Below are 14885 nucleotides of genomic sequence, written 5' to 3' on the forward strand. Positions count from 1 at the left end.
CCATGTCCAGGCCCTCCATAGTGTGTAGTACATACCTTTGATCTCCCCGCGGTTGGCAGGTATATGTCTTGGCTCCTGCGGGCGAGTAGGGCGTGAGGCCAATTTCTCTCTGGGTACTTCAGGCTTCATGTCTATTTGCAATGGAACCCACTTGTGTTTGTTCCCTGGGAGATAGCATGGACATGTGACAAAGGTTTGAGGGGAAACACCCCTCTCACCCAGCCCTACTCAATTCTTTTTCCCCTGCCCTGGGCTTGGGCCTAAATCACAATCTGGTGACCCTGGGCAAATCCCTTTCCTACACACTGGACCTCTTTTTCATTTCTAAAATAAGGAGGCCAGGTCAAGCACAATGGCTCATGCCTGTAATCCCAGCAGTTTGGGAAGCCAAGGTGGGAGGATCGCTTGAGGCCAGAAGTTTGAGACCAGCCTAAGCAACATACTAAGACCCAATCTCCATAAATAAGATTTTTTTTTAGTAAAGTTAAATTAAATTAAAATAAAATAAGGCCAGTGGTCCTCAGTGGAGACACCTGTTTAACTGCCAATATTGATTTCTGCAAGGTTAGAGAATCCTCTTCTGGAGCCAGACATACACAGCTTCCCAGAATAAAGGCTATACTTTCCAGACTCCCTTTAGACATGTGCAAAAATGGTCCCTATGACAGCTGAGTTAAAGTAGCCAATTCCATGTTGAGTTCCTAAAAGGAAAGAAGCTACCCTTCCCCTTTTCCCTTTCTGCTAGCTGGATGAGTCAACGTACCACAGCAAGATTAAAGGAATTAAAGAGTTGCCATACTAGCCCTGGCCTATTTACACCAAGCTGTTAGGTAAGAGAAAAACTTTTATCTTGTTTAAACCACTGTCACTTTGGATCTCTATTAGAACAGCCAAACCTGGACCCCACCATTTCAGCAGGTTTTTGGAAACTTTTATCTTTAAGAAGAGGACAGAGGGTTGAAGAGAGGATTGCTGCCCCGGTGGCCAACATCAGTCTCCCAGTGACTTCTGGGGGGGCACATGAGATTCTCCCAGCAACCCCCAGAGGTCTGATATTTCATAGTTCTGTCCTGCCACCTTCTCCCAAGTTCTGTTCCCAACCACTCACCTTTCTTCTTCTGTCCGCCTCTCTGGCAGTCCTCGTCCCCATTCTTCTCCTCCCCTGATTCGTCCGATTTGGTTTTTGGGCTTTCCTTACTATCGCACCCCTCTCCTTTCTCCTGTTCCTTCATGTCCTTCTTGGGTGGTAGCTTACGAGCAGGCAGAGGCTTGTGAGACTGCGGCTGCAGCGGGAAGGAACAGGGAAGTGAGGTGAGTGTGAGAGCCTCATGGTATGAGAAAGAAGGAGGGCACCTCCTGTCACTAGAAAAGAGGAGCAGAAAGAGCTACCGTATGCAACAGCAGGCTGAAACAGATGTACTCTAAGGTTCTGCTTTCATACCTGAGGTGCTTTCACTGAGAAGTATGGTCTAACAGGCCAGGAGGCAGAAGAGACAACTTGTCTCTCCAGCTTCTAAGTCTAAGTGACAGAGACAACCCCCAAGACAGGTGCTGGGGCCCGCAAAGGCCAAATGTTTACTCCCTGTAACAGGGCTGTGCTGTCCAGGTAGTCTGTGGGATAGAGATGCTGACCCTTGGCCTGTCAAAAACAAACCTGTCTGTGAACTGAAGGTGGCCATAGCTGTGAGTAAGGGATCCAGGCCACTGGCCCAGACAAAAGTGCTGGGAAGGAGAGAACTGACCAGAATTCCCCCCCTTTGCTAGGGTTCAGGAGAGCTATATAAAGGTTTCCCAACGCATGTGGTCTGGAGGTCAGTTCTTGCCCTAATGACCACTCTCTTGTTTCACTCATAGAAAACCCAAGTTTAATGATGCAGAATACGGACTTTGGAATAATATGGTACTTCTGACTTCCAACCCCCACTTTGCCATCAAGGGTTAGTAATTAACCTCTCCAACTCTTAGTAGCCTCATCTGTAAAATGGGAATCATAAAATGACCTATCTCAGACTCGCTGTGAGGGATAGATAAGATGATGAATAGACCATAGAGCTGACCCTTGAACACCACCACAGGTTTGAACTGCATGGGTCTGCTTATACACAGATTTTCTTTTTCAACCAAATATGGGTCAAAAATACAGTATCAGTGGGATGCAAAACCAGCATATGCAGAGGGCAAACTTGTTATACTCTGGTTCTGCAGGGCCGACTACAGGACCTGAGTATGCAAGGATTCTGGTATGCACAGGGGTCCTGGAACCAACCCCTCAAGTATACCAAGGGGCAACTGTACATGGCAGTTCCTGACACAAAGCAAAGGCTCAAATGATAACAATTCTTAGCTATTTCAATGTTGCCCATTTTATATTAACCACTCCATTTTAAAAACTCACAAAGGTTAAGACCTGAGACTCTGAAAGCTTGAGAACCCAAAATGTATATTTGTAGATAAGAGCTCAAACCTGCCCATCCCTCCCCACAGACTCACCTGCACACTCTTGTGGGCTATTTCTCCAGGTGTGGGCCAGTTGATGGCATCTCCAAAGTCACCAACCTGCAAAGCACATTCTATGAGGGATCCCAGGGGGTGGAGGCAGATACCTGTCTCTGCCATTCAGCCCCTCACCCAAGGTCTAGCTCTACTAAGAGATCAGAGGCTGAATCAGTCTGTCCACTAGGACCATCCACACTGGAGGCCCTGAAGGGGGCTCCCATGTTATTCGGAAAGGATCCAGAACTACCTGGCAGTCCAAAAGCACTCACTAGAACAGGGGAAAGGCCACTACTTCCAGGAAGTCCTCTTGGGTTGCCCACTGCCATTCCTTACCTTGCTGCCTTTGCGCTGTTTAGGAACAGCTGCCCTCACCACCTTGGCTGGAGCAGAATGTTCTGTGGGAACAAGAAGAGAGAGATGGTTATGCAGAGACTGCATGAGGGGGCCACTACCAGCTCTTCACCCTCATTACCATCCCCACCTCACCAAGCAACCTGCTGGTTCTCACAGAAGGAAGAAATTGTGGAGGGGAGAAAGACACCAGTAACAATTTTACCAGCCCCTTCCTGAAGAAATCACGGAAAGTGAGATCGTGCAGAGAGCTGGCAGCCAAAACCCCAGGAACTAAGACTCTGAGGTGACAGGGCCCTTACAGAGTACAGCTCTACACCCTCTTGTAAAACAGGGACTGAGGCCTGGAGACACAAGTCCATGCCAGAGGTAGCACTACAATTTAGTGCTCTTGAATCATGGCAGATTTCATAAAGGAAGGGCCTGAAGGATCATTTCTGGCCCTAACATTCTAGAGCTCTGTGTGTGCGCAGACCAGGGCTAGTGATCATTGAAAAAGCAAGATTAAAAACCCTAAGTAGGCAATCAAGAATTCCAGGGACTACACCAGGGCCAGCCACTCAGGAAAGATTTTGTCTGCTTCCTCAGTTTCCAAAGAAAAAGGTAGGCTCCCACTTGACTTAGCACTTCCACCTACAGCAATTGATCCTAATAATACAAATTAGACAAAGGTTATGTACAAAGATGTCTACCAAAGTGCTATTTATAACTTCAAAAACCTGAAAACAACCTACATGTTCAACCAAAAGTAGGCAACTGGCTAAATAAAGTTCATCCATTTTTAGAATAGCCATTAAAAAGATAAATGATCTCTATTGATACAAAAAGATGGACACAATAAATGAGAAAAGATATAAAACAATCCCATTTTTGTAAAAAAAAGTGTACATGCACACATACTGTACATGTATGTGTACAACTCTAGAAGAATATATAAGTATTACTAGGAGTTAAGTACTATATTTACAGAGATTTAAATTTTTGGACAAAGACAGACGTGGGCTTTAAAGAAAACAAATGTCTTCTATTTTTTAAGGAAGTGGTTCTAGTAGGTCCAGTCCCTTCTATACCCACATTTGTTTTCCCAACACAGTTCTGAAGGGTTTCTGCCTCTCCCTCCCCCAAATATCCACAGGAAAAGACACATCCTGAGACTCTGCTCACCCACACTTCTCTCCCATCACTTTGCCTCCACTGCTGGCCAGCCATGCCAGGGTAAGAGCTGCCCCCAGTCCCTGAGCAGAGAAATTTGTCTAGCTGGCCTTGAAAGGAATGTTCTACTCCTTGATCAGACTCATGTTACCTTAATGAGTAGAGAGTGTCCTTGCCTGATTTCTAGCTGTGAGGCCACTGCATTCCTGCTTTCCACCCTCTACCGGAGCCACTGCCCCCTCGAGACACCCCACATGCCTTCTGAGACCTGGAGCTGTGCATCTCAGCCCACAGCATCCCCCACACCCAATGCTGGGCAGTGGTGAACCAGAATATTTCAGTCCCAAGAGGAAGGAGCCCCCAGGCCCAGGGAGCTACTCTGCACCCACTCTCCTGTGACTCCTGGGTTGGCCCAGACAAGCCTTAACACCATCTAGTTCCTTGATAAGCCTAAAGATCTTCACCTGCTTCAAACCAGGACCAGGTTTGTATATATCTGAGCTATGGCTAGTTATCACTTCTCCCAATACCCAAACACCACTCCATACATGCTACCAGAGAACAGACCAAAAGGCCTGCAACACCAAGTTCATTAACAGTATGTTGGAAAGGGGAATGAGGTTCAGAAGGGAACAACTTTTCCTTAAAAAGGCGAAGCAAAGTTTTCCAGGTCTTGTTTGATCACAAAGGGACATGGTAAAGAACTAAAAATTCAGTCTTCAATCAGTGTGAGAGCCCTCCTGCCATGAAAAGATTCCTGACTCTACTACCGATTCCAAGCTGATGAGGGCAATCGGATAGTCTGGGTATACACATGAATATTCTTAAATCAGTCCTGTGTAGAGGCCTGTGTGACAGACGTCCCTCTGTCAAGAAGACTCATGGGCCCTGTTCTTGCTCTGCTCCCAGCTAGGGGCTCAGGTTGCCCCTGTCAAGGAGAACCCAGAGAGGCAGAAAAACCCACTGGGGAGAGAGAACCACTTCTGCCTTTATGTAAAATCCTCAGATCTATTAAAATCATTTTGGGCCACAGGGAAACCCAGGAAGGCTCAGATGAGCTGCCGTCAGGCCCTGCAAGAGGCTGGAAAGAAAATTAGGCTTTCTGACTTGACTTCAATTACATATCCCTTTCTGGGTCTCCTCCCAGCTACCCACCCTCACCAGGTAACTGCCACAGGGCTCACAAACATACGCACACACAGAATATACAGGTCCAGCTGGGCCCGGCATCTGAAATGGCTCCCCATGAAAACCAATCGTTTACACAGGCACCAGTCCCCACATCCAGCACCATCCCAGCCAAATTAGGGAACGATCTTCCTTCTTCTACCCCTGCATTCCGAAACTGCCTGCCATCCCACTGACCCAAGCCAAAACCTCAAACCGGCACCCCTTGGGGGCCAGGCACACTATAGCCAGGGTGCCCTTCCCCCAGCCCGAAGACTCTGGGGCCACAGCGCGTCTTCCTTCAGCCCAAGCCCACCTGGTCCAGCAGGGACAGCAGCCAGGTCTCTGGTGGCAGCTGATCTGGTCACAGGGGAGGACAGCACCCCCCGTGAGTCTACCAGCCAGGCAGGGCTATGTCTGCCATCTGTGGCCATTTGCAAAGACCACAAAGACCCCTGCTCTGGTTCCCTGTCGCCCCCATGAATATCCTCTCTCACGCATGTACGTGCAAACACACACACGTGCACCTTGCGAGACACAGGATCTGCCCCAGCCCCTCAGTTCCCGAGTCGAACGACCACATCATGCCACGGTGCTTGCTCAGGGTAAGCCACGCTCCCTCTGTGGGGCCCACCACGGCCTGGGAGCCCCCCACTGAGCCCACAATGCCACGGAAATCCTTGTTGGCCACCCCTAGAGGGGCCTTCCCTGCTAGGAAGAGCTCAGAGTTGACAGCTGCCTCCTGCCATGTCAGTGGCCCCCAAGAGCCTCAGGGGCGCCAGGGCCCTGGGAGGGTGGTATGGGGTGTGGGACTCTCCTCCCCCACTCCTGTCTCCCTCCCCCTTTTCACTGTTGCTTTCTATGTCTAGGTCCCTAGACCTCTCACTTTTTTAAAAGTGTGTTTTGTGTAGAGAAGAAAAAAAAAAAAAAAAGCCCAGCTCAAGAAACACCATCAATACACTTGCCCAAGAAAACAGTTGTAGAATGTTAGAGCAGCAAAAAGGACCATAGTTCTAATCCCCTCTATTTGTAGATAGGGAACTGAAGCCATGAGGGGGGAGAGGGCTTTCTCAGGACTAGCTACAGAACCAGGATGGGAGCTAAAAGTCTCAACTCCCTTTGCCAATGCTCTTAAATCAGCTCACCAGAAATTTCATGGGGCCCAGTGGTTCCCACGTCTCTCTACTGGTAGAGAATGGGTCAAAATCTTCTTGGTGCAATCTCAGGCATTTCTCTAGTTTTTTCTAGTAAACAGAGTTACTAGTGACACGGAGTAGTTCTCAGAGAGAGGGAGGCAGAAGCGTGGAGAGGCAAGCCCTAGGCAGGGCCCAGTAGGTTATGTGTCCACAGGTCTCTGGGGCCCAGGATTCTCTAGGGGAGGATGGCAGACAGAGGCCCTAGTAGGGTGTTCTTCCTTGACTAAGGGGCTAACAGGTATCTGGAAGAGGAGGGAAACCACTTTTTGTCCCACAGGACCATACTCAGCCAGGAGTCAGTACTGACTCTAATTCTCCTCCTAAACATACACATGCATTTGTTAAAAGTGAAGCACACCAAAATTTCTATGTATAAGAAGCAATCTGAATTTCAGAGCCCCCCCGACTTGAAAGTCAGCTTCCTCTGTAAAAGTGAAGTCATAGTTATCTCATAGGGCTGATGGAACATTTAAATGACCAAAGTGTGGTAAGAGTGCATAGCACACAGTAAATGCTCAACAAATGCTTCGTATTGCAATTTAAATTTACAAAGGAAACTTAAAAGCAATCCCCATTCTCCCCCTCTAGAGACAGAGATAGGGATGGGGGTGGGGGAACACATTAAATAATCTCTCAACAAGAAAAAGAATCAGAGTGTGTGGAAAAACTCTTGGGGATCAATTGGCTCAATTCACTCAATCTAGACTGCAAAGGAGGCCCTCTCCCCAGCCTGGCTCTTACTCCGGGCAGTTACCCACGGGGACGACTGCCCTCCAGAGACAGGCAGTGTCTGGGCTCCAGAACAAGTTTTTCCAGGTAAGAGGAAAGAAAAGCTTCAGAATTTTGCAGTTTTAAATGGCGGAAAGAAAGATGGGGGAATTTACCACGGGTTCCCCAGCAATGGCTTTGGCATAAAGCCCTGCTTTGTTAGAGAGGAAGGAAGACCAGGGTGAAGGCCTGGGGGTTCTTTTTCAGTTGAAAAAATCGTGTCGTTCCATTTTTCACCCCACACAGAAAAGGAAGAGAGCCCAGGCCTCAAGAAGTCTCTCCCAGGCCAGGCTTGACTCACACCTGTAATCCTAGCAGTCTGGGAGGCAGGGCGGGAGAATCGCTTGAGACCAGCCAGAGCAAGAGCGAGAACTTTTAGTCTCTACGAAAAATAGAAAAAATTAACTGGGCATCGCAGCCCATGCCTGTAGTCCCAGCTATCTGAGAGGCTGAGGCAAGAGGATTGCTTGAGCTCAGGAGTTTGAGGTTGCACTGAACTATGATGACACCATTGTACTCTAGCCTGGGGGACAGAGAGACAAGACCCTGCCTCAAAAAAAAATAGTCTCTCCCAGCTTACCAAAGGGGCTAAACTCATAAACACCTGGTACAAAGCCAGATACAAAGATTAAAAAGTATTTCCTATATTATCTCCTTCCAGAAAGATCCCAAGGCTCCTGACTTTGTGAAACAAAAGCTACCCAGCAGGGCTAGATTTAGGAGGTCTAGGACACAAAGACTTGGTTCAACCAAGGAGAAACTAATGAAGATTTTTAAAGGAGAAGTCACATGGGTGATTCAAATTCATTGGGCCGTGGAAAAAAGAACTGTTAAGAGGAAGGGAGAAGCTGGAATTAAAACTGGAGGACTAGTGTGGTGAAAGGTGAGTAGAGGCTGGGCTAGTTGGGAAAAACCCCGTAGGACTGAGAGTGGGTGGCCAGAGAGGACTACCAGATTTCAGGCCCGAAATCTGCCAGAATGGCAAACAAAGACCAAATGTTTATTGGGGACTAGTATCACCTCTGGAGATTGGCAAGATCTCAACCACTGAGATTTCTCATCAAAGTAGGCGAGATACTAGTAACAAACTGTAGACGTAATAATACTGACAAGTGCAGATAATATGTAGTGAGCACTTACTAGATACCATACATTGTTCCAACTCTGCATGGATTCTCTTACTTAATTCTCACAATAACGGTGAATTATTTCCTCTCATTGGTCTCATTTTACAAATGAAGAACCCAAAGCACATGGTAGAAAGGTTACTTGCCCAGATCAGAGCCAGCAAGCAGCAGCACAGTATTTGAAGCCAAGCAGTGTGCTTCCAAAAACCTGGGCTCTTAACCAATAAGAGGAGGTGGAACAGAGGCTAAGGAGTCCCAGTTACCACCTCATCGTGGCCAACAGGGCAGGCTCTCAACAACAGGGCTACAGCAGCATCACTCTACACACTGGGGTTGAAAACCAAGGCCTACTGCAGGGAAGGCTAAGGTAACAGAGCTGGGCAAGTGACACTCCTGCAACTGGATGCCAGCGACCTGACAATTCCCCTCTCCCCTCTTAGACAGAGGCAATGGAAACTGCCACCAAGCATACCCAGCTGGAGTCTCTAACTCCAGCACCCTTTCAGACCTGTGAGAGAGGCATGACTTCCAGGCCTACCTCCTAGGTCCTCCACTCCAGTCTCTGCCCCAATGATGCTCCTTAGCCACACCCTGGACCAGAACACAGAGGCCACTATCGGGGCTCCAGTTGACATGGTCTCTGTGCCACCTTCAGCCTCTGGAGATGGGGAAGGTTACCACCATCCACCTGAGACTGCAACGTGAGACCCTGACTGTGGAATGAAGCAAAAGCATCTCAGGGGAAGGTGAGGCAGGCAGGAAAGAGAATCTAGGTTATACCACCCACCTGTGCCTGTCCCTTCCAGACCAGCTGGTGGGCAGAGTCTGTGAAAAGCCTGGCTACTTACTTTCAGCTGTCACCAGCCTGGGGATGGGTGGAGTCACACAGGAGGAGCTTGGAGACCCACAGGCCTTGCCACCCCCACCCAGCCCCCACTCACCCTAGCACCCCCAGGCAGGAATGTTCTTCTACAGAGTAGAAAGAATGCAGGCTTAACCCTCCTCACTTCGCTCACCAGTTCCTCCTGCTGCTACCTCTCAGAGGCCTTGCTCTGCCAAGGCCTCTCCCGCCCAGATTCCCCCTAGACCTGCAGAGGAAACATAGAAAGGGGCTGAAGGGTGCTGGGGGCGGGGGGAGTAGGGATAGTGGGCAGAGAGGGAGAAAGAGAGAGAGAAAGCGGGGAAGGGAGGGAAACCTTCAGAAGATCAGACCATCTTGAGTTTTCACTAAAAGGAAGCTGCAAGCCAGCAGCCAGCCCAGGAGTGCAGAGTTTGCATCCCCTTAGCCTGGGAGGAGGGACAAAGGGCGGGCCAGGCTCTAGTCACATGATGCCAGCCAGCCAGCCTGGCCTGGCCCAGGCCCAGCCCTAGTTGACTATCTTTAGCCTGTGGTGACCCAGGCGGCACAGTGCTCCCACTCTCCCTGCCCAGACATGGACCCGGCCACCCCCACTGCCAGTACCAGTCCCTGAAGTCCTGCCCAAAAGCTGATTAACAATCACCACAGCTGAAATATATCAGTGGCCACCAAAGCCCCTGGCCTCCGAGTGCCAGCTCCGTAACCCAGCCTTTTCTGAAGAGCACATTCGCTTCTAGTTAGGACAGTAATAACCACCTTTTACTGAGTGTGACTAGGTTCCGAAAACTAATCTAAAGTTGCTTCCTATGTGTGATTTCACTTAATCATCTCAAAAGGACACTATTATTCCAGTTTTCCAGAAAATGAAACTGAGGGAAGGGACTTGCCCAAGGTCACACAGTGTATGTCGATGCAAGATGACTCATTCATCATAGATTTCATTGTAAATTCTCCTCAGGAGGTTTCCCTGACTGCCCAATATAAAGTGCTGCCCGGCTGGCAACTCTGGATCAAGTTCTAATTCACTCCATAGTTTAGGGACTTCACTACTCACTACCGCCTGAAATGGTTGCATTTGTGTGTATCTCAATTCCACTAAACAGTAATCAATTCCTGAGCCCTTACTATGTCTTTGCATGGTGCCAAAATTCTTTACATGTAGCAACTTATTTATTTCTCACAATCTCTCTAGAAGGCAGGTATGACAATGACTCCCAGTTAACGGATGAACCACAATCGGCTTGTGGGTTCCTACAGGCTTTCCTAGGACCTACATTTCAGAAGACAATTCTGTCAGGCATGTTGCTAGGCACATTTGATGCTCTGCTGCACACGTGACTCCATGACCCTGATGTGGGAGGCTGCTCACCTCAGAGTAGGTTTTCTCCTGTCCCCGGTGGTCAGCCACCACCTTAGGTAACACAAACTCATTTTTACTGTCCTAAATCTTAGGGCATCCTCTGTTGGAAGAGGCTTCTGAATTCCCAAGAAATTACTTTGGATTATCCCCATTACCGGAGTGGAGAGGTTGATCCCAGACCCAGCCAGGGCTAGGACTTGAGAAATCGCAATGTACAGAAAGGATGACTGAGGACAAGGAGGGACCTAGCTGTGCGCGAAGTCACCAGTGAATTGTTGCAGAGCTGGCACTAGAACATAGAGTTCTTACCTCCCAATTCAGAGCTCTTCTGTAGGTCAGGAAGCCAGTATCCTCTCTCTCAACAAAATATACTCTATACACAACCACATCTACTGACAGGGTGAGGGGCAGGGCCTAGGGACCCCAAAGTCTCACAGGCACTGTTCCCCTACAACTACTGATGATGCTTTCAAGAACAACGACTTCTCAGGCCGGGCAAGGTGGCTCACGCTTGTAATCCTAGCTCTCTGGGAGGCTGAGGCGGGCGCATTGTTTGAGCTCAAGAGTTCGAAACCAGCCTGAGCAAGAGCAAGACACCGTCTCTACTAAAATTAGAAAGAAATTAATTGGACAACTAAAAATACAGAAAAAATTAGCCGGGCATGGTGGCGCATGCCTGTAGTCCCAGCTACTCGGGAGGCTGAGGCAGGAGGATCGCTTGAGCCCAGGAGTATGAGGTTGCTGTGAGCTACGATGACGCCACGGCACTCGAGCCCAGGCAACACAGTGAGACTCTGTCGCAAAAAAAAAAAAAAAAAGAAAAAGAAAAAGGAAAACGACTTCTCATATGAACTGGAATACATGACCAAAGGGTGGGGATGTGTGGCTCTGGGAGGCACCCCACTTCCACCCCGTTTTTCCTCTTCATGCTATGCCAAGAAGGCTGGACCTCTCAGCTCCCTCTGGAAGAAGCTGGATAGACATGCCCTGGAGGCGTCTTTCTCACTATCTACCTATTATGAGAGGCAGGCTGGGCACCCAGACTCAACTGAGCACTAATAGCTCCAGCCCTGCAGGTTGGGAACACTTAGTAACCTGAAAATTCCACAACAACGGGAGGGACTTGCCAGGTGTCCCAAAAGCAGACAGGGAGCTGCAGTTCTCGGGTAAAGACTAGTTCTCTCAATTTAGGTCAGCCAGGCCAGTTGGCCTTGCCTCCCAGAAGCTGCTGATTTGCCTCTCGCTGAGTCTGAGCCTGCCTACAGGCCCCTTTAGCACTACATGCTACACCTCAACTGGGAAAGAGTAGGGCACTCGGTTGCCATGTAAGTGGAGACAGGACAGACTCAGCAGCCAGGATGCTGCCCCACCTGTGGACTCCCCACCTCTGCTCACAGATGCTCTCAAGGTACCAGTATACTCCTTGAGCAAATGTAGAAGAAGGTCTGACCCCTACCCAAAACCCACCCACCAACAATTTACCAGGGTGTTGGGTTAAGAGGCAAGGCAGAGGAGCAGTTAACAGCATGGACTTTGGAATCCATTCTTGGATGTGCTAAGCAACAGCCACCATCAATTAAGTAACTCACAAGGCCAGGGCAGATGAGTCAAAACTGACCAATCTCTTATGCAGCTTTTAACTCCATAGGCATCAAATGGTCCTGCTGGACTTAACCTCTCATGTTCCAAAACTATGAAAGGGGTCCATGATAGCTAGCTCACATGATTGTTTAACAGATTAAACAAAGTAATATTTAAAATGAGCTTAGAACAAAGAACTACTACCGTAAATGCAGAGTACTTATTTTTCATTTCTCTGGGGCAATCTTGAATCTGCCTGATGCCAAAAAAGGGGGAGTGGGAGAGGGGAAGAACACAGTTGGCTGCTATATTTAGCAAATAGGAACTCATGGACATCCAGTTAAATCTACATTTCAAGTAAACGGTGAGTAATTTTTTTAGACTAAATATGTCCCGTGCAATATTTGGGACACACTTACACTAAAAAATTAGTTGGTTTACCTCAAATTCAAATTTAACTGGGTGCCCTGTATTTTTACTTGTTAAATCTAGCCACCATAGGAAGGAAGGACTATTGCCTCATGTTTCAAACTCGAAGCAGGAGAGTGACCAGATTCCTGGGGCTTAGTAGTTGGGAGACTGGATGCCAGTCCTAACTCAGGCACCACAGCCCTTGCTATGGACACTTGGTAAGAATCTCCTCCTAGGCCGGGTGCAGAGCCTCACGCCTATAATCCTAGCACCCTGGGAGGCCAAGGTGGAAGGATCACTTGAGGTCAGGAGTTCGAGACCAGCCTGAGCAAGAGCAACACCCCATTTCTACTAAAAATAGGGAAGAAAAAATTAGCCGAGTGACTAAAAGTCACAGTTTGAACAACCCTCACTTCACAGCTGTACAAACTGGAGACCAGTGAGCTAGCAGGTTTGCAATAAGACTTCTGGGGAGGGGCGCAGGGAGGCATGGCACTTGGTTAAAATGCAGATTCCTCCACCCTCCAAACTCCAGAAATCAATTTGGGAGGTGGGCAGAGCTTGGGCACCTGCAGTTTTAATAAGCTTCCTGTGTAATGCCAATGCCAATTAATGTTTGAGAACTGAGCTGCCAGTGAGTGAGACTGACTAGAAGGCACCCTAGTCTCCAACACCCAATCCAAGGTCTCACACTTGCATATAAGCAAGACTTAACCAGCTCACAGGAGTTGGAGGTTGCAGGTAGTTTTATTTACACATGCAAACTGAAGCCAGAAGAGGGGTGCAGGAGGAGCTCATCCCCTGTCTACCAGCCAGTCCAGTCTTCAGCATCAGGAACTAAGACTGGTTAGACAGAGAAGCCACAAACTGAGCATCTTGACAGACCTGAGTTCAAAAAGGATCAGTCCTTGGGAGGCCGAGGTAGGAGGATCACTCGAGGTCAGGAGTTCGAGACTAGCCTGAGCAACAGTGAGACCCCGTTCTCTACTAAAAAATAGAAAGAAATTAGCTGGACAACTAAAATATATAGAAAAAAAATTAGCTGGGCATGGTGGCGCATGCCTGTAGTCAGAGCTACTCGGGAGGCTGAGGCAGAAGGATCGCTTAAGCCCAGGAGTTTGAGGTTGCTGTGAGCTAGGCTGATGCCACGGCACTCTAGCCCAGGCAACAAAGTGAGACTCTGTCTCAAAAAAAAAAAAAAAAAAAAAGCTATCAGTCCAGGCTGGGCTTGGGGTTTGGTTTTGCAACATGCTCCAAATTCTGGTTGTACCAAAAGAACAAAAGCTCTGAAGGGAACTGTCTGCCTGCTTCACCCTTACAGCCAAATAACCTGTGCCCCCTCTTACCCTAAAACTTGGCAGTTTGCTCACCCAATGCCCTGAGATCTGGGTCTGTTAAAATAATAATGGCTGCTACCATTTACTAAGCATTTACCCTAGGAACCCAGACCTCTTCCTATGGACCTTTTGCACATTTAGTTTTTTAGTCCTCAGGGATGGAGGGCCTATTATCCGAGTTTTAGAAGAGACTCAAAGAAGTTAAGTGGTTAACCAAAGGTCACACAGTGAGAAGGTATCTGACCCCTAGTACTGAAATCCCAAGTTACCCTAAGCCTCTCTCAGCCCTGCAGGAGACAAACATGAGGTTCTTGTCCCCAAAGGGCTCCACTCAAGTTTGCTGGCCCTACAGGGGACTGAGGCCACCAGAATCCACTTCTCCGAGCCCATTAGCTCACCTGTCAGGTGGGGATGCCGCCACTCAGCACAAAGGAAGAAAGGGGAACGCAGAGTCAGGAATCAAGGCACTGTTTGATGCAAAGGCAATGCTCTAGGGCCACGTTCAACCTGAAGGACTGGGCTCTGGCCAGCAGCAAAGCCCCAGGGGAATTCTACCTCCTCCAGCACATTAGAAAGGAATGGATGGAGGAAACTACAGAAACCCTGAAGGTCAAAGGACAGGCAGGAGAGGGTAAAGGGAGGTGAAAAAGCAGGAGTTTTGTACAGGCCCTGCTCCAGGGCACAGGGGAGAAGTGAACAGAGCATAAACCACTGTCCAGGTAAATGACCTTTCCTTACCCTTGGTGACCAAGGCTAAGTATATCATAAGGTACTTTCTCACCCACCACCACATCTAAGTCTCATTTGAGGTAGGAAGGGTTTGTGCAGTTCTATGCATTTTACGCAACTGAGAGAGTGAGCATCCTAGCTTGTCCCAAGTGTATCGAACTGTCTATTGAGATCCCAGTCCTGGGCTCCTGTCACTGTACCATGAAGCAAAATAAACTTGCCCATTGAGGGGTTTGTGTACCAGGCACTGGGGAAGGAATGGTGAACAGGAAGGCCCCTATCCTCCGAGGGTTCAGCTTACATAAGGGCTTTCATCTTAAACTCCACCTGTGATTGGCTGGTCTTGATTGC

At 48.6% G+C, this 14885-nt stretch overlaps 1 protein-coding gene across 1 annotated transcript in view; it reads right to left on the reverse strand.

Annotated features, from left to right (window-relative positions):
* Positions 1–14885, reverse strand: part of LARP1 (La ribonucleoprotein domain family, member 1) — a 52267-nt gene that overhangs the window by 18784 nt on the left and 18598 nt on the right. Inside the window, exons 2-5 of the mRNA XM_012653182.1 lie at positions 2830–2891; positions 2491–2556; positions 1109–1283; positions 36–164 (exon numbers count right to left, since the gene is read on the reverse strand). Of these exons, the coding sequence (XP_012508636.1) occupies positions 36–164; positions 1109–1283; positions 2491–2556; positions 2830–2891 (432 nt within the window). The remainder of the gene's footprint in view (positions 1–35; positions 165–1108; positions 1284–2490; positions 2557–2829; positions 2892–14885) is intronic.

This window comes from Propithecus coquereli, unplaced genomic scaffold (genome assembly GCF_000956105.1).
Source record: "Propithecus coquereli isolate 6110/MARCELLA unplaced genomic scaffold, Pcoq_1.0 Scaffold419, whole genome shotgun sequence".
In the NCBI taxonomy this organism is placed as follows: Eukaryota; Metazoa; Chordata; class Mammalia; order Primates; family Indriidae; genus Propithecus; species Propithecus coquereli.